General features: G+C 35.8%; 1 protein-coding gene across 1 annotated transcript in view; it reads left to right on the forward strand.

Moving 5' to 3' along the window:
• SMC2 (structural maintenance of chromosomes 2) overlaps positions 1-22,884 on the forward strand; it is a 39,520-nt gene extending 16,636 nt beyond the window's left edge. Inside the window, exons 15-24 of the mRNA XM_016224995.2 lie at positions 1,720-1,855; positions 4,399-4,523; positions 5,360-5,553; positions 6,517-6,660; positions 9,688-9,882; positions 11,264-11,464; positions 12,033-12,149; positions 15,513-15,673; positions 19,015-19,162; positions 20,161-22,884. Coding sequence (XP_016080481.1) covers positions 1,720-1,855; positions 4,399-4,523; positions 5,360-5,553; positions 6,517-6,660; positions 9,688-9,882; positions 11,264-11,464; positions 12,033-12,149; positions 15,513-15,673; positions 19,015-19,162; positions 20,161-20,319 — 1,580 coding nt within the window. The 3' untranslated portion in view covers positions 20,320-22,884. The remainder of the gene's footprint in view (positions 1-1,719; positions 1,856-4,398; positions 4,524-5,359; positions 5,554-6,516; positions 6,661-9,687; positions 9,883-11,263; positions 11,465-12,032; positions 12,150-15,512; positions 15,674-19,014; positions 19,163-20,160) is intronic.
• The last annotated feature ends 253 nt before the right edge of the window (positions 22,885-23,137 follow it).

The raw sequence follows: 23,137 nt of genomic DNA on the forward strand, positions 1-23,137 counted from the left end.
TCATAATCCTGTGTAGTCAGTAGGATGGGGGCTTTTACTGCCTTTAACAGGAAGTAGTGGGGTTGGAATGACTTAATCCACAGTTTTATTCCTAATCTAGGGGTTGGGTTTTCTTTTGAATACCTGCCATGTAACAGGTATTTAATAATATTGGGAGATTATATGAAGTCATAGTCCTGTAGTTTTTTTAACTCATGTCTAGTAAGTCTATTGCTGTTTCCTTCAGGAAACACGTTAACTTCTAATTTGTGTATATGCCATTGCTCCTGTCAAAAGTAAAACAAAATTAAATCTTCCCTTGAGATGGTACTTTTTTAATGCTTTAAGAAAGGAATTCTAAGATGATGATCATATTCTTGTTCTAATGTTTGCCACATTGAGTTTTCAGATCTGTGTCAAGTGATCATATAATAACAAACACTGAATAATACTTACTGTGTACCAGGCCATGTTGTAAGACTGTGCTGTCCAAAACAGTAACTGTTAGCCACATGTAGCTCTTTACATTTAAATAATCAAAATGAATCAAAAAAATTTCCTCAATTGCACAAGTCACATTTGAAGGACTCAGTAACCATAAATGGTTAATTAATGGGTAACTGGAAAATGCAGATATATCACTCTGTAAAACCCTATTCTAAGGGTTTTAAATAATTAACCATTTAATCCTTATAGCACTGTGAGGTAAGCATATTACTATCAGCTCCAGTGTACAGTTGAAGTAGTCTAATTACAGTTTGTACTTTTAACCAAACCAAGAGGTGGTTTAACATCTCTTAACAATATCAAGTGACTTAATTTCTTTCTAGGCTAAGAAAACAATAGTCAACAAAATGAATCCCATGACCAAGTATTAAGTTCCCCTGTACAGAATAAGATGACTAGTAATTACAATTGGAAGACAGACCCAATATTTTCAGATATTTAAAACAAGAGACTAAATTTCATTGATTTGCATGTTCTCAAAGTTCCTACTTAAGGATTGGCAAATAGGCAACCCCCATCGTATTAATAAAGTGCTCATAATAGCATCACTAATTGACCTTTGTGTTCTCCTATCAAACCTGCAGTTTTCTTGCCAATATAACACCCCAGCCTGTTACTGCCAGGCAAATACAGTTGCTTATAGAGTGAAACAAATTTTCTCTGCTATATCAGAGCTCGGACAAGGTTATGATGTGGTAACAAATGGCCCCCAAATCTCAGTGGCTTATAAGTTTTTTTCATAATTATGCTACATTAACTGTAGGTCAGTTTTCTCTTCTCCATTAACTGTAGGTCAGTTTTCTCTTCTCCATGCTAATCTCATTCTGGGTCCCAGGCTGAAGGAAAAATGGGCAAGGGGGAAATATGGTGAATTAGGTGCTGTCTCTTTAAGGCTTACTTTCAGAAGTACATTTCCCATTTTGTTGTCAAGAGCAAATTACATAGCTAAACCTGATTTTAGTGGAGAGGAAAATGGGCCTGGGAGGGGTGGGCCCAGTAGGCAGGGGCAATGATTATTTTGAGTAAATAATCTACCACATATTACCTAGAAGTATTTACCAAGTATGTATGTTCTCAGATTTAAATGATGAAGTGAATTCTATAACTTCATAAGCTCACTGTAAAAGATTGGTTATGGAATCATTTCAAGTAGTTTTCTTAGAAAACTTTTTATTGTTTACTAAATACGTGATAGCTTACTATACGAGGCCTCTTTCAATTTGCTTCTGTCAGGTGCTCGATCCCAGGCAGCTTCTATTTTAACCAAGTTTCAAGAGCTCAAAGATGTTCAAGATAAGCTGAGAATCAAGGAGAATGAGCTACGGGCTCTAGAAGAGGAATTAGCAGGTCTTAAAAACACTGCTGAAAAGTAAGACTTCTGTTGAATTAAGCTATTATATTTGTGTATATGTTACATATTTGTCAAAGATTTGAATGGTAGAAAAGGAAAGAATTTACTTTTAAAGAAATACAACTTCTAGCTTTTTTCATACTAGCCTTGGTTTTAGTTCAATAAATAGTGAGTTGGTAACTTCATTACTAGTGATTCATTTTTTTCTAATAAAAATGATGTCATTGTTATAAGAAATTAGAGAAAGCTAATTAAACGAAAGGAAGGGAAAATTAGCCAGGTATTCCCCTTTCCTTTTGAGATGTACTCTGCTGGGATTGGTGGGGAAATCCGTAAGTGCTCTGGAGGTTGATGGCAGATACTTGCATCCTTGATTTGAATGATATGATACAGTATAGCACTGATCAGGTGTTTGCACTGACTTTAGCAGCATTATGGCTCTCCTATAGCTATTGAAGATCGCTAGCTTTCCTTTGGAGGAGGTAAACAAGTGCATGTCAGAAAGTCACTGCTAAAATTAAAGTGTGAAATGTCTTGTTTCTTCTGTGGATATAGATTTAGGTATGTATGTATACCTTTCAATATTACTTCTATTTGTGTGTGGTACAAGGTATATGCATGTTACTATATTTTCTAAATTGAGATCGTGCTATTTAATGTAACCTCTTTTCATCACTTAACATTATTTACTGTGGAGTGCCTCCTATCCACCAAATATCCTTATAGGAACTGGAGTATAGTGATGAATCAAACAGATAAACCTGTTCCTTCGTCTTGTTTTTATATATATAGTTAGGGAAATAAACAATAAAGAAAGTTAAATTTGTAAAACACATGGTCAGTAATGCGAAGTTCTAAGGAGAAAAAAGTAAAACAGGAAAGGAGATTTGATCTGTCCAGGGCAACAGGTGCTGAAATTTCAGATTGGGTGTCCAGGGAAAGCCTCACTGAGAAGGCTGTTAAATAAATACCTGAATGATGTGAGTAAAATCCACATGTGGTTTATCCTGGAGAAGAGTCCCTCCTGGCTTTAAAAACGTCAGAAGTATAAACACCACAAACTTACAAAGTACATTATTTGAAAGTGTAATTGAAATTTTTTCCAGTCCCTCTGAAGCTGGCAGTTGGCAACTCAGATAAAATTAAAATCAAACATTTTATTCAGATTTCACAGTACTGAATATAAAGTTTTTTTTAAAAAAAATCTAAATAAACTTAGAAATGAAATTTTTTGGTAAATTTTTAGCATTCATCTTCTAAAATTATCAAAGCTTAGAATGGTAACAAGACTTTTAGGATACTGTATATTGAAGAAATTACCATAATCAGTCAACCTGGTCATTCCAAGATACAGTAAATCCTGCATTTAGCCTGCATTTTCCTTCAGTAATGTGAGAAAAATGCAACAGAAGTGTCTGCCCACGCACCTAAGGGGTGGTGGGTTTAATTGCAGGTGAGGGCGGGTGTCTGGGTTGCAGGTTCAAGCCCCAGCCCTGGTAGGCATCCAGTCGATGTCTCTCTCACACACTGATGTTTCTCTCTCTTCCCCTCCCTCTCTTCCACTCTCCCTGAAAATCAGTGGGAAAAAATCCTCTGAGATACGTGGAAGCTCTGGCAAGGCAGTGAGCTTGTGGTCATATTTTGCTTAGAACTGTTAACTTTGTTCAGCAGTTTTGGATCATTTATTTTGCAGAATTGGCTTGTAGACTAATTGTGACACTGAGGTCAAGGAAAGTAAGTGGATTTTGAAAAAATATGGGAGTGGAAGGGTCAATTAAAGCTATTCTTTCATAGGCCATATCAGGAACATAGCTTTTTTTATGAATTGAAATTAAAATTATGGTTTTAATTGATGTCAAGTAGTCTGAGGCAGGATACTCAAGGGAGTATTTGTTTTATACTTTTTCCTCAACCTCACAAATTTCTAGTGACAAGCTACTTTGTGAATTGATTATTACTTGAAATTTAACTGTAGCTGAATTAGCTAAATACTTTCTAAAGAAATAATTAAGCAACCAGAACCGGGGTAGAATTACAGGGTTTGTGAGAGAAGTGCATTGCAAATGTTTGCTCAGTCCTGTACACTTTTAAACCATCAGTCTCATTAGAATATGCAGGGAACATCAATTTTTTAACATTTGAAAATGGAGATTACTAGATAACCAAATTTTTGAAGTTCTGTGTAATTGTTAATATAGTATTAATCTGTTTTTTCGCTGGGGAGCTGTTGTGGAGTTTTTTCTTTTGGTAAGGATTCGTATAAAGGATTATTTTTAAGTAAGCCTATTTTGTTCAAAGATGACTTTTAGTGTTTTCTAAAATTAAGAGTATTTCTATAAATAGTTATAATCACTCCTGGTAATTTAGAGTTGTTAACCTTCAGTGACCAAATCAGACTTGAATTTAATCGATGCCACAAAACTATTCTTGTAACCAGTGGCATCTTATATTGTTTATATTTAGTATGTGAGTTTATTTTAGGTAAAAGCCTGTAGTTTGAATGCATGTCTCAAACATGAAAAAAATTATGTTCATTTGTTACAAACTTCTCTTTTTCTAAGGTATCGCCAACTAAAACAGCAGTGGGAGATGAAAACTGAGGAGGCAGATTTATTACAAACCAAGCTCCAGCAAAGCTCCTATCACAAGCAGCAAGAGGAATTAGATGCTCTTAAAAAAACCATTGGTAAGATGAAGAACAGTGCTTAATCTGTTTCTGGTAACCTTACATTAGGTACTTAGATCATATCTTTATATATTTATTTGAATTATCTTTAAAACTTATTTTAGTTATAACATATTATGGTTATTATATTGCCAAATTCAGCCCACTTGTAGCAGCACACATCTGCACCAGTGGCATATGGAAGTTCTCATTGCTCCAAGTCCATTCCTGTTCAGACTTTTAAAAACCTCCAAGTTCGATCAGTGTGTCATTTGTGACAATAACATACTCATTCTATCATACTTCTTTTTCTTCATAATCTTAGAGACAATATTTGTACTATGCTTCATCCTAGACATGTTTCACAATATTTCTCTTTAATTAGAGGGTCCTTAAATCAAAATAAATGAGCGAAGATCACAAAGTTGCTTGTATATGAAATTAATTATAAGCTCTCTGGCAGTTTAAATAAAAGAATAATATCATAGTTATTTTCTCAGTTCTGGTTTTAGGAAGCATACAGGTGTATTAAAAAGATGGCCCATGATCCTTTTTAAATAAGTTGTTTCAAAACCTTGTTGAAGTTAGATAAGTTATAGGTAAAATTTATATTATTCAGTTTTATGATTGGAAATAATTTCATCACAGATCTTCTGATAATTCAAGTATGGCTCTTATGTAGGATCTGTGTTTCAACATACCATTTCTAGAACAAGGCTGGAACAATTTTTTTTAAACTCTAGGCTCTAACTTTTCAGACCATTTCCTCTATTAAAAGTTGAATTTTAAGCCATTATCTATTACTGTTAATAATTGGAGCACCTCATTTAGCCACATTTGCCTATTTTATTAAACAGAGGAAAGTGAGGAGACCTTAAAAAACACCAAAGAAATTCAAAAAAAAGCAGAAGAAAAATATGAAGTATTGGAGAATAAAATGAAAAATGCAGAAGTTGAAAGAGAGAAAGAACTGAAGGATGCTCAGAAAAAACTTGATTGTGCCAAAACAAAAGCAGATGCTTCCAACAAGAAAATGAAAGAAAAACAACAGGTAATCTTTCTTGAAATAGAACCAATCTTTTAAAAATCAGCATAGAGCTGAAGGTAGTAGAGCACCATTGGTTGGCTTTATTTATTAGTATTCATCACAGAGTCTAAAAGCAAGGTGTGCTTTTTTAGGAAATAAATTATGCATCTTATAAGTCAAATTATAGTTTTCTCTGCAAACCTTGTAATTGAGAGCCATATAACTGTGTGAGTTGCATTGGCTTGCTAATTTTAGAGAAAGAGCAGAGTTGCCTTTTGGCAAATGCTTCGTTCTAGAATGGACCAAAACATATTATGTGGTGGAGCTGTGTCGTATCAGAGACTGTGTTGATGCTTCTTTTGGAGGTCATTTATGTGGAAGTATACTGTGAAAGAATGATGTAGGACAAAGCACCTTATAGTTACGAAATGCCGTTTGGTTGTAGACTGGTGATACTTGCTTATCTTTCGGATAGTACCGAAGCTGAAATGAAACCTAGGTTTTTCTGTCTCCAGTGGCTGTGTTCTGAATCACTGTCCCATACAGTTTTTCTTCATAGTTCGTTTTTTAACCCATCTTAGGGTTTTTTAATTATATAGCTACACAGATTATTTTCTAACAAACTAAAGGTTACAGTAGAAAGAAGAAAGTTGAGAGACTAATTGTTCGCCTGTACGTGCTATATGGCATGTGGAACTCTCTTGTTTTCCCGCACAGGGACAGAAGGATAAAGGGAATAGTTACGCAAAGTGTTTTAACTGATAAATATTGTACTTTGTCATTTTTTTTTTTTTTTTTAAGAATAGGGGTAAATAATTTTATTTTCCCTCCCTCTGGGCAAGCAGCTTATATTTGTTTTAGGTAGTTGAGCAACTATGCTATGGGTCTTATTTGCATGAGATTCTTACTAATTTCATTGACAAACGTAGTATTTATTTTTCAATAGTTAAGAACCTGTTGACTGCTCAGATACCATGTTTCTTACAGGAAGTTGAAGCTATCACTCTGGAGCTGGAAGAGCTGAAGAGAGAGCATGCATCCTGTGAACAACAGCTTGAGGCTGTAAATGAAGCGATCAAGTCCTACGAAGGTCAGATTGAAGTAATGGCAGCTGAGGTGGCTAAGAGTAAGGTAAGATGCACTTACCATATTGAAGAGATTGCAAATGTTATCTACTTATGGAACATTGACTTGAAGATTTTTGACTTTAGAGGTCTCAATCTCTTCACTCTTTTTGTGATGAGAGGCAAAAATAGTAACTACTGATGCAGAAAGAGTCCTAAAATAATACTATTTTAGTCCAGGTCTATTCATATGACAAAAATCACACAGTAATTTAAATGGGCAAATTTTAAATTAAAAAAAATTATTGCCCGGCCGGGCGTGGCTCATCGGTTGAGTGTTGACCTAGGATCCAGGTGATCGGGGTTCGATTCCCAGTCAGGGCACATGTCCGGGTTGAGGGCTCGATCCCCAGTTGGGGGCGTGCAGGAGGCAGCCGATCAATGACTCTCTCATCATTGATGTTTCTATCTCTCTCTTCCTATCCCTTCCTCTCTCTGAAATCAATAAAGATATATATTAAAAACAAATAAATAAATACATAAAATAAATTTTAAAAAAATTATTAACTATACAGTACTAGGAATTTAGAATGATTGGGGATCACTAAGGAGTAAAGAGAACTCTGAAATTAGGAACAGCAAATAAAGGAATAGCTATTACCTGTGGGGCTGAGGCATTGCACTCCTGGAAGAAACAAATCTGGAAAAGAGCCCCATCCTACCTGCAGGGCTGAGAACCAGGTCTAGTTGGAGAAGACATAACTGTGGCCACTGGTAGTGAGGTTTGGAGTGTCAGGGGAGGCCGTCTATAGGGAAATGCTGAGTGGGCAGCATTTGCTGGGAAATAGCTCTCTGGGATGCCAGGGGAGACTGGCCATGGAGAGGTGCCCAGCCTGTGAGCATGCTGAGAAGCCCACTTGCTGGGGACGTCAGGGGAAGCCATGCAAGCTGCTAGCCTTTGTCCATGGCAGGCTTGTCCATGAGAAAAGCACAGCAGAACCAGAAAGTAAAGCCTCTTCCTTCTCCAGAGTCCCCACAGCATCCTTTACTGATGAGGCTTAATATTATAGCTGGTGAGGGAGACTTGTGATAGAGGAGCAGGCAGTGGAGTGTGGATTTGAAGTCAGAGGGGTTTCAAATATTATGAAGACATTGTTAACCTGCAAAGTAATGTTAAGGTATGTCTTTGTGAGAGATTGTCCCTCATTAATATTGGATACCCTCATGTCCCTTTTTGTGATTTTGACCTTTAATTTTGTTTTTATGTTATTTCAATTCCTTTTTTAAAAATTAGATACTGTGTTTCCAAAGAGAAGTGTGAAATAAGCCACTCCTTCCTTCATCTAAATAAAGATAAAATCAAGGCATGTACCTGTTTCTATAAAGAGGATATCCATTTCGCTTTGTGGAAAACTGAAATGGGTTGCTTAGTTTTTAAAGGTGGTTCTTTCAGACTCTGCATTCTGAATTGTTTCCCTTTGCTGGTGAGAGTTGTTAAGGACATTCCTAGGAAGCTAAGAAAAGAAACTGCCTAAAACTAATAAGCTGCAAACAATGCTAAAATTGTTTCTGCCCAACCTTAAGTAACCGATTTCCTGTTTTTTCCCTCCATTATAAAGATTTTTTTTTTTAAAGGTTAAAACAGTCTCACTAGCAGTGCAACCTTTAACATGTAGGCATGAGAGAATCTTCTTCATAAACACGTTTTTGTCAGGTACAGCATCAGTTAATAACCCTCTGTTTTCCTTTGGATAATGTCACCAGAGTGTTTTTTACTTTCCTATTTTTAAACCTTTTAAAAAGCTAAAATACCTTTGGGTTTTTTAGATCAGCGATTTTCAACCTTTTTCATAAACTAATTACTAAAGTTCTGCAGCACACCAAAATATAATTTTTTTGCAAATCTTACCAAAAAATGGCTAAAATTTTGATTAATTCATGCCAGACGGCTATTGTTGTGTTGGCTGTTGTCATTTTTTTATTTGACAATCTAAGGGAAAAGAGGTCAGTGCCCCTAAGTAGGTATTGCTTGTTTTAAAATTTTTTTGATTCTCCAATTGAAAATTGCTGTTCTAGATGAATGCCAAGATTTATGTTCCTTCTGCAAAAGCCCTCTAATGACACAAATTAAACAGTATAAGGAAATTAAAGCACTTTGGGCACAATCAATAACCTAATCATAATGTCAAGTATTCTTTATAGCTCAAAATTATCTTACTTCCTAATGAGCATGCCTTAAAAATAATTAAAATTTTCATTAGTGCTTTAAATCACTTACAGAGATTGTTCTCAGAGTCTTTTAGGGAGCAGGTTGTCCTACTTCTTTGCTTTTCATCACTTAAATACAAGTTGACCTAAGTTTTTTTGTTTGTAGGCATTTGTGTGAGTTCTTTTAGGATCTAGGGTAAAGCATTGGGGGTTTGGGGGAGGTTGGGAGGAGAATTGGTATTAAACTAAATTCCAATTGTTATTACCACTTTGGAGGTTGAGTAGCTTCAACTTCGGGAGGTAGAGGGATAAAAATCAGATCAGGAAGGTTTTCTTTGTGCCACGGATCTTTTCTTCAAAAAAGCTTCTCTTCCATTTCTGTGTTTTGATCCTTGTGCTAGAGCCAAACACTGATCTTCCATTGCCACTGGTACAGTTAATATGGTTTATGTCCACAGAAAGGAAGAGGAACAGATCCCAGCCCGCCTTACTTCTATCCTTATTCTTTGCCCCTCTGGATAAGAGTCATTTGGGATTTTATCAGATTATCTTATTAACTACCCTAGAAATGTCACTTTTTTGAGAGACCTCACATGTCAGATTCCAGTAGTCTCTCCTGCCCCCAATTAATCTGCAAAAAGTTTGTGGCCTCCATCATGATCACTGCATCCCATCCTTTTTTTTCCCTAGTGGAAATCCGCAGTTTTTTCCTAGGTATAAAATTCACTAGTCATTTTAATGGGGATATAGTATATAGAGGGTCAAGTGACCATCTGCCCATAATTACATTGCCATCTTACCCAGAAGTCTATTAGGTGACCTTTTAGTGAACTAAAAATATCTCCTGTTACCTTGCTATATATTGTCTCCTAATTATTTGTTTCAGGAGTCATTAAATAGAGCTCAAGAAGAGATGACCAAGCAAAAAGAAGTGATAACAGCCCAAGACAATGTAATTAAAGCTAAATATGCAGAAGTGGCGAAGCATAAGGAACAAAACAACGACTCTCAGCTTAAAATTAAGGAACTGGACCACAACATCAGCAAACATAAACGGGAAGCTGAAGATGCTGCTGCAAAGGCATGTTTGTGATCATTTTACCCTCAATCGGGTTTTTGCTTCTGGGTTATTGAAATATTCCAGTGAACTGCTGGATGATGAACTAAGTATAAATGGCAGAACTATCGTGTAACGTAATTTTGAAGCTTTCACCAAATGGCACAAATTTTTTGTTTTTAAATTTAATTCCAGGTTTAGTGGTCTATACAAATGACTTTTTTCCTCTCCATTGTTCATAGAACTATTACTAATATATTAGTAGTAGTAATATATATTCTTTACCTTATTTCACAATGGCCTTAAAGACTCACAGAAATGTATATAGGCACCTTCTGAACTTAATTGGCTTTTGGATGTCCTTCTAAGGATCAGTGTAATCCATTTTATTTTATTAGTATTGATTTCCCATTAGCTTATTTGGTAATTGAAAACACTAGTATTGGTGATTGTTAGATTTTATTTACAGTTAAGGGGGTAGAAAGGGACATGGTAGGGGAACTGCTAAAAAGTCAAGGATTCCTTGAAATACATGGTTTATCAAATATTTATTACATACCAACTAGTATCAGGTACAATGCCAGGCACTAAAGATAAAAGGTTGAGCAGCATGTACACAGAATGCCTCCATAGATTTTACGTATCAGCAGGGAAGATAGACTAGAAGTGATCGTTTTGCTTTGGAGCCTAGAGGTGAGACCATACCCGGGGAATTAATAAGGATAAACAAGTTGACAAGTATTAGAGCCTATCAGTCAAAACCAACCTTAAACAATTCTAGTAGAAGAAGTCTTCCTTAAGCACTGTGAATTTTTTAATTGGTTATACGAATAAGTATTTTATGGTACCTGGTCAAAAGAGGAGTGCTGGGGATTGTATCAATGTTTAGGACTTAACTAATAATTTTTCTCAGAATTGTATTCTATCAGTCAGAAATAGGCTCCCACAGTTTTACCAAATCTATGACTTAAGTATTCCTATAAGAATTTTAACTTTCGCGGGTTGTTTTTTTGAAGCAGTGATTGAATTTGGTAAAATCTGAAGCCTCACCTGACTTATATTGTATTAGAAGTGTTTTACATGTACTTTGTAAAAATTTCTGAGTTGGTTTTCTTCTCTGTTTGTTTGTTGGTTTTTGTTTTTTGGGGTTTTTTTTTTGCTTCTAACGCTTAAGTAATAGGAAGATATTTTTCTATATAGTCTCATTTTTTGAGCCTGATCTCCAGGTAAAAATATTCATACTTACTATAGATTCACTGTCAACAGTGAACCTCAGTTTTTTCAAGTGAGTCATTGTGGAGGTTTTCTCCAAAGTGTTTGATTTAAAATTAGTAAATATTTAAGAAACTTGTTTTTAAATGTAGGTTTATAAGTAATGATAGATCCCTCTGTTATATGTGGCTAGGTATCCAAAATGTTGAAAGATTATGACTGGATTAATGCAGAGAAACACCTCTTTGGGCTACCCAATAGTGCCTATGATTTCAAAACCAACAACCCGAAAGAAGCTGGTCAGAGACTTCAGAAGTTGCAAGAAATGAAGGAGAAACTAGGAAGAAATGTCAACATGAGAGCTATGAATGTGCTGACAGAAGCAGAAGAGCGGGTAGGTCATCTTCCTATGACTGGCCACATTAGAACATGAGTAGCATTGATGGCTCTGTATAACTGAGAGTGTTCAGGAAGAGAGAGAAGGCTACAGTGAGTTTATATGCTCAGCGACCTGAAAAAAGACCATATGGCTGCTGCCTGGGGAAGAGTGTGATGCCAAAAGGAGAGAGAGAAAGGCCAGAGTATATAGTATTTGTTCATCATGGAGAACTGAGGTTTTGTGTCATGGCTAACTTTAAAAAGCATGCAGGGCTACTTTTGAGTTTATAGACATTTTTCTTTGTGCCTTGGCTGCTAGGAAAATAAGGGAGTATTAGTGGAGTTGAAATATTTTAGGTGCTTGTCCCATAAGTTCTCAATTACAATAATTGAATTTTATATAATGGTGATATGTTTACTTTTCTCATAATTGGTTTACATTATAGCTATTAATACAGTGTTTTTAGTAAATAAGAGTGTATATAATGTATATAAAATAATGAAAGCTCTTTATTCCTGACTGAATTCTAGAATATTAAAAGTTTTCTATTTTTTCCAATTAAGTAAGCTTTTTATCTTGCTAGTATAATGACTTGATGAAGAAGAAGAGAATTGTTGAAAATGACAAATCCAAGATACTTGCAACTATAGAAGACCTTGACCAGAAGAAAAACCAGGCTCTGAAGATTGCTTGGCAAAAGGTATTTGAAACAAAAATATTATCATTTATTCTGTGTGAGGCGAAGATGAAGACTGTTGGCAGTAGGTTATACTCTAAGGTGAATTGAAAATGGCTGGTTTGTGTTTGAAGGGGGTGCGTGCTCACACTTAGTTAAAACCTCAGAGACCTCAGGCATTTTGTCCTTTTGGACTTCACTACTGAATGGCCAAGGTAGGTTTCTGTCACTCCATCATGCTCTCTGTCTACTTCTCTGGTTTCTAGGTTATAGTAAATTCCTAATCTTTTCGATTTCTCCATTCTTTATTCTTACCCTGTGTGCCTCTGTATTACCGTTAAAGGGGACACTATTTATAGTATCCTGTTTCCTTCCATTGAGATCAGAGGCTCTTATATTTGGAAAAAATCTCAGATACTGTCCACTCACGCTCTGCTTGAAACTGGAAGCAGTATTCACATTGGGGAATCTCTGATTGTTGCAAAAGCTTTCCCAAGGACTCCTTCAGTTCTAGTCTCCATGATTTCTCTTGCCCAGACTCACAGAGGTCAAATATTAGTTCTAACCATGTGTCTATAGCAAGATTGGCATATTTCTTACCACTTACAAATTATTAATTGCATTTCAAAATTCATAAATATGCATTCTGTAGGTTTTTAACAAAACATTTTTGTACACATGAGATTAATAAGTATATTAGTTAACACATATTGAACAGTTACTCTGTTAATTTAAATGAATTATCTTAAAACAGTTCCATAACTCTGGCAGTTATTATACCTATTTAATACATGAAGAAATCAAAGCTTACAAAGATGAAATAGCCTAAGATCATACAGTCAAAAGGTGGGAAACCTGGGATTCCTTTTTTCTAAATTAGTAGGGAGTTAAACCTGCCTTTGTTGCTCACTGCTGCCGCCCTTGTTCTTCAAGAGTTGAGCAGTAAACAAGGAAGCTTCGTGTTCTTTTGTGCTGGACTCTTAATTTTAAAAAAGTGCCCAGTTACCATTTTTGTTTTGTTTTATGACTACTTTGGAAGATTTCAAGGTTCTTTACCATTACTTTCTGCTTCCCTGACTATACATTTGTCTCCTTTAGAGTAGTTCCTTAACCTCTTGTAGAAGTTCTCCTATGTTTACCATAGCAAAAAGCACTTTCTCATTAAATTCTGAACATAGTTACTGTGCTTTTTGGTACTTTAACAGTCCTGTGCCTCAGGAATTTACCTGGGCACCTTGCTGCTTTTTCGCTTAATTCTATAGGAACTTTATTTTTTAGTTATGGCAGCACAATTAACTCCTTTCACCTTGTTTTTCCTGCTCTACAACTTATTTTCAGTGTTCCCCATGTCGTATTTGTCTGTCTCTTTAAAAATACATGCAAAGCCCAGCCGGGCGTGGCTCATCGGTTGAGCATCAACCTAGGATCCAGGTGATCGGGGTTCGATTCCCGGGCACATGCCCGGGTTGCGGGCTCGATCAATGACTCTCTCATCATTGATGTTTCTGTCTCTCTCTCGCCCTCTCCTTTCCTCTCTCTGAAATCAATAAAGATTTATAAAATAAAAAAAAAAAGGAAAAAGAAACATGCAAAAGGTTGGCCCCAGTACTCTCGTACATCATGTGGATTTAACACTGGATCTAAGAGGTTTTGTCTCTCATTTCCCCTGTGGTTCCTGGATTTAGCGCTAGTATAAATTTATCCTTTAAACTGATTTCCCCCCAGTTTCCAAGGTTCCCACAAAGCAAGTAAATTTATTGAGTGCTTATGAAATGTACAATTCTCATATTAATTTTTTCATTTAATCCTCACAGTAACCTAATGAGGTAGGTATTATTGTTATCAGTGTCATATACCTCCTTCAGGTTTTAAATGTATGTGAGTCACAAAACCAGAGTATTTTAGGCACTGGTTGCATTTGTTTCCTCATTGGATTTTCAAAATTTGATTGCATTTTATCTTTATGTCTACCCATGAATATAATTTATTTTCTATCTTGCACAAGGCTGTATTCTTCTCTGCCTATTAACTGATAAGTTAGTTTCTCTTTTCTCCTTTGGAGGAATTTATATATGGGGTCCATGACCATTGTTCAGGGTTTAGTGGCATTTCTCTCTTAGTTCTGAACTGCCTCTCTCTTGCCCAGCCAAGCAATTTTTAAAAAAAGAAAAAAAAAGAGTCTAGGGTGTTTATAAATACTATGATATCCTCTAGCTCTCCAAGATGAGACAATTAGTTGTCTTCCCATTGAGATGAACCTTGCCTACCTCAAAAAATCTATCCTAGATAAAACTAGAACCTGCGTTCTCTATAGAATATTACTTAGCATGTGTACAGTTGCTCTTAAAATATGCACTCCTTGGTAAATCTATGTTCAGGAGCACTGCTTGTGTCTATGAGATTTCCTTATTACTAAAAATACTTATAAAAAGTATATTTGCCTTTACTTGAATTTAGAGATTTCCCTAAGAGAACCTGGCTGTCAAGTCCACGTGTGTGAGTGTGTACACACTCAAATTTGTCTGCTCATCTCTTAAGGTTATTAGTCATGTCTTTGAGAACAGGTGGCCAAATTCTCAAATCATTAAGTGTGTATCCACAAAAATTACCCAATTACAAGCTATACTTTTCACCCTAAATCTCTCTCCTACTGTGGTTTGGCGAACATAGGCCAAACAGCTTCTTTAGCCTTTTTCTCTTGAGGTCCAATCCTATTCCTGTCCCTTGACACCTCAACTCCTTTGGCTGTGAGAAGCATAAAAAGAGCCATACAACACCTTTAACAGTCCTGATTGTTTGATTTCATGCCTCTTTTTCTCCTCAAGCCACCCTGATCATCCTAGACTTTTTTAGGTTAGCTGATAACCACAGGTCCATCTTACTATATCAGTCAACAGAAAACAAGTTTTGTAAGAGAACATTTTGTGGTAGAAAGAGATTTTGTTTTGTTTTTGCTTCTCTAACCGCAGATTTGATGTCCTATATTGTATAGCCATGTGTCTCTGAGGATTCCTGCATGGTGGCCCACAAAACTATCAAAACTTCAGGGTAGGGTTGAGGTATAGCCTCCAGTTCCCTCTGGAAATTAGAGCAGGGCTCAATAAACTATTTCTGTAAAGGGACAGATAATTTTTTTTGGTTTTGTGAGCCAAATAGTCTCTGTTGTAACTACTAGACTCTTTTGTTTTAGTGCTTGCAGCCATAGAAAATACACAAATGAATGGGTATTGCAATTTGTCACAGGGACCATAATCTGCCAACCCCTGAGTAAGAGTAACTAGAGTAACAAACAACAAAATACACTGCTGGGTTTGATTATACATATGTCAACATTTGGTATTTTAGAAAACCTATGATATTTTAATATCTTTTTTTTTTTTTACTCAGGTGAATAAGGACTTTGGGTCTATTTTTTCTACTCTTTTGCCTGGTGCTAATGCTATGCTTGCACCACCAGAGGGGCAAACTGTATTGGATGGTCTGGAGTTCAAGGTTGCCTTAGGAAATACTTGGAAAGAAAACCTAACTGAACTTAGTGGTGGTCAGAGGTGAGTAATCTCTTAGCTATATTATAATTCCTCTTACTATATTATAATTCCATATCTCATTGCCTACCAATTTTACTTCAGTTTTGCATTGCTTAGCTCTCTTTGCATATAGAATTTAAGAAGCCTAATATGTAAGACTACACATTTTAGTTAGAACATTTGATTAAAATAGTAGGCAACAAATTTAATGTGAGGATAATCAACTAGAAAGTTAGATAAAATATATGAAAAAATTATTTTCAGACATTGGAAAATGAGTAGCTCAGGAGTATGTACCTGAGAGAAAGGAGACAAAAGTACTCTGAGCCCCATGCTTACCCCAGCTCTTTTCCTGGGAGCAACTTCTGGAATGTAAATGTAGGGAGGGAAACCCACACAAAGCCCAGTAGTCTCACTAAATTCATGAAACAAAGATTAGAATTTTGGGAAGCTCCAGTGAGCTACACCATGGCATTAGGTCTGTATTATCCCTGAAGTGAAGGCTAATATAGGTGCACCTTAGCAAAGGTAGTTGCAGGCCTTGAAGAATAAAGCCTATGTGCATGTAAATTAATTGTTTCTCAGAACAAAGTCCAATACTCTTTAAAGAAAGACAACAAAACTGAGACTCTGAACAACCTAATAACAGTGTCCAACATCTAACAAAAATTACTAGACAGAAATCAAGAAAATGTGACTCATACCCTAGAGAAAAATCAGTCAATGGAAACAGACCTAGAAGTGACAGGTGATAAAACTAGCAGATTAGGAAGGTAAATAGTTACATTAACTATTTCCATGAATTACAAAAAAAGAAGAATGTGATTAGAGAAATGGAAACTGTAAGAATTTGATCCCAGTAGAACTGTACAGGTTAAGGACCTTCTCGAGTAAAGGAAAATGGAACCAGATAGAAAAGTGAGACCTCCATAAAAGAATGAAGAGTGTTGGCAATAGCATGTTCTGGGGTTTGGGGAAGTTTCTCCTAGCCTTACTCAGTGATTTAGACAATCACTTTACCAAGAGAAACTTAGGTCATGTAGCCTAACTCCTTACCTGCAGAGAAGCAAACAATTAATACCTCCTAAGAGAAAGTTGTGAATATTTACATAATTGAAGATTATGTAAATATGTTTAAGAAGGAAATGTTAATTTTTCCCCTGCAGGATGTACAGTCCATAGTCCTTGACTTGTTCTCACATGTCCCATAATGCCATCATGTCACTCTTCTCTTACCTACATAGAAAATACTAAGACCTGTTCATTTCCTTTATGAAATCCTTTGTCTTTTTTTTTTTAAGTATGTCTTTATTGATTTCAGAGAGAGAGAGAGAGAGAGAGAGAGAAACATAAATGATGAGAAAGTCATTGATCAGCTGCCTCCTGTTCGCCCTCTACTGCGGATTGAACCCTCAACCCGGGCATGTGCCCTGACCGGGAATCGAACCGCTATCTCTCTCCTGGATCATAGGTCGATGCTCAGCCGCTGAGCCATGCTGGCTGGGCTCCTTTGTCATTTTTATGAGTAGAATAGTAATCCACTCTGTATTTTTCATTATTGATAAAAATTCATAAATACTTTGAGTTTCTGCTCCCTGTCAACCAAAATTGAATTCCACAGTTTAGATCCCAGTATTTGTTTTTGCCAAAGCCCTAGAAAATATTTTGAGGAAAACAGAAAATTTATTTTTATTTTGTTACTGGAACCTAAATATTATTTCCATAAATAAGATGATATAAAATTATTTGTAGTTATACCACTGTCCAGCAAAGTAGTTTAACTCTTGGTGAGATTTTTTTTTCCTGAATGAAGATGTTTAAAACTCAATGCCTTAAACATTTGGCACAGAGAAAGCAAGTGAAAAATAATTTTAAGTTGCTTGAATGAGCTCAGCTACCTTGTATAGAGGCAAATTTCAGTCTTACTGTTAGTTGTTTTTTATTGTACCATTTCATTCATTTCTTTGCTAGACATTTTGGTTTCACCTTCCTAGACCCCCTTTACTTGTGCACACATTTCTCTTTTCCCCTACTTCCATGTTTCTTAATAAATACCCCATTGGAATGCAATAAGCATTAGGATGACAATTCATTCCAGTGCTGATGCAGGAGATATTTGAAGTTATAGAATAAGTGTGTTACCAATGCTCTTGTAATTTTTATTCTAATGCTGGGTAATTTGTATTAAAATAAACACGGCTTCCTTATAAAATATGTTTAAGAAGAAAATGTTATAAAAATTGTTACGATTCTTCATGCCAGATTAGAATGAGAACAGCTACCAGTTAAAGGGGATGGTTAGTTAGAAGAGAACTTTAAAAGAGCTGCAGGATCTAAGAGTGGGCATAACAACGTATTTTAAATAAGGTGTATTAGGGTTCTCCAGAGAAAAAGAACCAATAGGAGGTTTTATATGTGTATATATGAAGAGATTTATTACAAGGAATTGGCTCATTTTATTGTGGAAGCTGAGAAGTCCCACAATTTGCTGTCTGCAAACTGGAGATCCAGGAAAGCCAGTAGTATCATTCAGCCCCAGTGTGAAGACCTGAGAACGAGGAGCTCCGAGAACAGAATATTCATGTCCCAACTCAAGTAATCAGGCCCGAAGAGAAGAAATCTTCCCTCTGCCTTGTTACTATTTAGGCCCTCATCGGACTGAATGCTGTCCACCCACATTGGGGTGAGCAGACTGCTTCACTGAGTTCCAATTCAAATGCAATTTCATCCAGAAACACTCTCACAGACACACCCAGAAACAATGTTTAGCCAGACATCTGGGCACCCTGTGATTCAATCAAGTTGACAGAATTAACCATCATATAAGGATTGCTTAAACTTCTGACACTGAAGTATTAGAATAATAGCCCATAATCTATTCAACTTACTCAAATGGCACCAGTAAAAAAATGGACAGTTTGTATGTGCATGTGAGTGTATACATAGTAAAAGTAGGGCACCTAAACTATACTGTTACCAGGATAGAAGCTGTTAACAAGTGTATAGCCCTCACCTGCCACCTAGGCATCTAATGCAACTGTGGAAGGAAAGAAACTATTAACACTAATATGTTTTCTTAAGGATAGGTAGATGCCAAATATAATCTGATTATTTGGAAAGAAGAGTATAAACCGGTTCTATTCAGAATAAAACATGCTGAAGAGAGGAAAATGAAAGGCGAAAGTAAAAGACAGTTAATACAAGTGTTGAAGTTTGAAACTTAAGATTCTTTTTTCCTGACTATCTCTTAGCTAAATCTGTACTTTTCATAATAATGATAACGGCATAGCAGATCTGCTTCAGTGCTTTGGTAAAAAGTGGTAAAATCCAATTTTGACAGCTTTCTGCCAACCTCTTCTTAGGTCTTTGGTGGCTTTGTCACTAATCTTGTCCATGCTCCTCTTCAAACCTGCTCCGATTTACATCCTGGATGAGGTCGATGCGGCTTTGGACCTTTCCCACACCCAGAATATAGGACAGATGCTGCGCACTCACTTCACACATTCTCAGGTAGGAACCAGGAAGAATGTCTTTAGTTTTTTAAAATATAAAAAATGTGTCAGTAATAGTATTTGTTTTTCTAAAATTGTTCTTTAGTAGTGGTTGTTATCAATAAGATATTTAAGATTTAGGAATACTAAAGTATGTTGTATTTCTTTAAATATTTATTAATGTTCAAATGGGTTTAGAATGAAAGAGGATTTGGTCTCCTATTAAAGAAAAAGCCAAACATTACAGCTGTAGCATGAAAGATAATCTAATATTTGCATAATTTGGACTTAATTTATGGTTAAATGTCACTACTTTTCTAGCTGGCTGCCAAAGATGCAGTCAAAACAAGTATGTTTCAGGGATGATATCCCTGCCTATCTGAACATCATATGGCACTTAGTGTGTGTTGTTCTTCATTCCTCCTGGCTACAAAGTAGACGGCCCCTTTCAGCTAAGAACTTTGTCTTTATTGAAGTAGGGCTGCCAAATATGGTTTATACACCATGCATTATACAACTCTGGGGCTTCACTTATCAGTTATCGTGGTCTGTATTTATTATGACAGTGTTTTAGCAGACAGCAGTGAAGTGGTACCTGTTCTTAATTATACAAATATAAATTTTCCATTTGAGCTAGTGGTAATGCAGTAGGAACTTAAAACCTTGACATTACTAAAGTATCACAGAGAAAAATATTTCACTAGGACATTTAGAGCTCGCAACTAAATAGTTGCCAGCTACAGAAGATCAACAAGCTGTCAACCAGCAGGACATAGTAAACTTGGGTAATGAAGCAATCAAGGTAAAATTAAGAGACTCCTAAAACTGAATATGAAGAGCTAGAATTAACTTAGGTGTCTAATATTGTAACTAGTTGTTACCTACATTTGTTATTTAAAGAAATAACAAAGTCAAAATATCTCCAAACAATTCTTTAACCTCATTTTTTTTTTTTAGTGAACTTCTTCAAGGATATTATAAAAATTATTTTTTATGTTTTTTTCCATTTCCCTTAAGTTTATTGTGGTGTCCCTAAAGGAAGGTATGTTCAACAATGCAAACGTCCTGTTCAAAACCAAGTTTGTGGATGGTGTTTCTACAGTAGCCAGATTTACTCAGTGTCAGAATGGAAAGGTTCCAAAGGAAACCAAGTCCCAGGCAAAAGGACCCAAATGATCACATGTGGAAGTTAAAAGTATGAATTTACTCCTTTACTGTGACCTGCTTTTTAAACATACACTTTTTAAGAACTTGGGATTTATCTAATTTGTTTATATAAAGATTTAATGTTATTTTGTTAATCCATATTTTCTTTTCCCTTATATAATCACTTATAAATGAGCATGATTCCTCTTTTCCTAACTAGTGTAACTATGGTCCAATTACTGTGATTGTGATTTTTCTTACACAAGTCTTTTATATGTTAGGGAGCCTGAGATACCTGCTTGGTGGGAAATTCTGTTTGTAAAAGCAGAAATACAAAGAAACAGACGAAATTAAATTATAAGATAAATATAGCTGATAATCAGCTTTTAGTTTAATTCCTAAGAAAATGTTAATGTGTTTTCTATTGGTATTAAAGTCATTCAGGTGAGGAAGAATTAAAAAGCAAGTAGCTAGACCAACCAAGGGAACACAGAAAGGTGTTAGGCGTGTTCTGTGCTATTTGCAGTTAGTTCCTTGAGAACACAGTGCTAGATCCCTGAGTTAGACTCAAATGACAGAAATCTTTCAAGATCTATTTCCCATTTTATGATATTTGAATATCATGTTTCTATATGCTTAGTCTGTGCATTTGTATGTTTTTTAAAAATCTTTATAAATATATCAGAAGCTTAGGAGAAAGGTGTGTTGCATGCTGCTTTCCGGTGCAAATTTATCTGAAGTCCCCCAATATTTTCAGAGGTTTTTGCCAGCCTTTTCATAATCCAATTAATAACAATCTATTGGTGGGTGAGAATGTAGGAGCCAACAGACCAAACCAAATTTATCTTTTCCTTCAGTCTTATATGTATATAAGTAGATTAGGTCCATCTGTTCTATTCAAAGGACTCAAAATTTGATGATCATTGTGTTTCCTGGTGTCTTCTACTTTCCAATTCAAAAGGATGGCATTTCTTTAAGAACTCACGTGCTGACAGATACCCTAAGAATAGTTGTTAGTGTCTATAGGTGTGTCACCAGTTCTCCAAACTTTGAATCTTGAAAGCTGACTTTACCTCATCTGATCTTGGGTATGTTACCTTGACCCCACACCCCTTCATCATGCTAGTTCTAGTTCCTTTGTGTTATCCTTTCCCTAACATATGCTCATACTTCTTGGCCCTGGGCTTAACATTTCTTATTCTTCCCTCAGACATGTGGGAAGGTGTTGGGTAATTCCCAGATAACTGATATTACGGGACCCTTGGGAAAGGATTGACTAGAATTAGTTCTCAGTACTGTGGGAGGCTAGGGAGACAACGCTGTAAATGCCAAGTTACTGGAAGCCCAATATCACATAGAACAGACATAAGAAATTTTTTTTCTTTCAAATATATTGCAAATTGTTTGCCAGAACAGTTAACACTGTCACCAGTATAGTTGTCACCAATATAATATACCTATTGACCACAACCTAGTCAGCCCAGCTGTTAATTTTAATACTTGTGATTTACTACTTATAAAATGGTACTTTGTTGCTGTTTTAACTAGCACTGTATAAATAACTTGTGGGGTTGAATATTTTGCCATATGTACTAATTTTATTTCCTCTGCTACAAATTTTCTATTTGTTTGCTTTCCATATTTTTGTCTTATATATAATTTGCTCTTTGATGAAAATCCTCAAACATTAAATTTTTGTGAGTGATGTTATTCTTTGATTAGAAGGGGGACATTGCACAGATCTGCAGTAATATGAGTAACATTTACTGAGCTCTTTCTGTACATCGACACTATTCTCACACGCACATATTTTCACATTTAATCCATTAATAACCCAGCGAGGTAAGTACTGTTGTTGCCAGCATTGTATAATTGAGGACATTGAATTAAGCAGAGAAGTTAAACTTGCCCACAGTGATAATACAATTCAGTGGCAGAGCCTCCACACAAATGTTGGCAGTTGGTCTCTAGAACCTATGATATACTACCTCTCTGACAGCTTGGACATTTGTACTTATTGTACGTAATAAATTTAAGAGAAACCCAGATGAGCAGTATGCACAACATGTGAAATTTTTCTGTCGGAAGGACCTCAAACATTTAAGGGAGGATTCCTTGTGGGTTTTATTTTAGTATTTCAAGTACATAACAGCAAATGCAAAAATCATGGGCTTGAGAATCCCTCTCCTGTGTGGTGGCGTAATCTAACCAGCCAGCCTCCCCACAGTCAACGTCAGCTTCACTCAGGGCAGTTTTATTTCTTTTTGGTCAACTTGCCTTTTCTTTCCTTTTCTTTCCTTGTGTAAGTAATGAGAACTGCCATATTTGCCTTTTTCCCCAAATTAAGAAAGCATTCAATCTGTGACCACTAAGCATAATGTTAGCTGTAGGCTTTGGTAGATGTTCATCATCAAATTACAGAAGGTCCCTTCTATTCCTGGTGTGATCGTGGATGAGTGTGTTGAATTTTGTCCATTGCTTTTTCTAATGATCATGTAACTTCTTTAGCCTGTTAGTATTGTGAATTATATTGCTTGATTTTTGAATATTAAACAAACCTTGTGTCCCTGGAATAAACCCCACTTGCTCATGGTGTGTAATTATTTTTATGTATTGCCAGATTCAACTTGTTAATAATTTGGTCATAGTTTTTATGTGTTTTCATGAGGAGCATTGGTCTGTATATTTCTTTTTTTCCCTACAGTCTTTATTTGGTTTCAGGGTAATACTAGGTTTAAAAAATAAATTGGGAATTTAAAAAAAAAATTTTTGGAGTGTATTCCTTAACTTCCAATTCCAATGGGGATTTTCCAGGTAGCTTTTTGTTAACTGATTTCTAGTTTAATTT

This window comes from Miniopterus natalensis, chromosome 12 (assembly GCF_054644295.1).
Source record: "Miniopterus natalensis isolate mMinNat1 chromosome 12, mMinNat1.hap1, whole genome shotgun sequence".
Classification (NCBI taxonomy): domain Eukaryota; kingdom Metazoa; phylum Chordata; class Mammalia; order Chiroptera; family Miniopteridae; genus Miniopterus; species Miniopterus natalensis.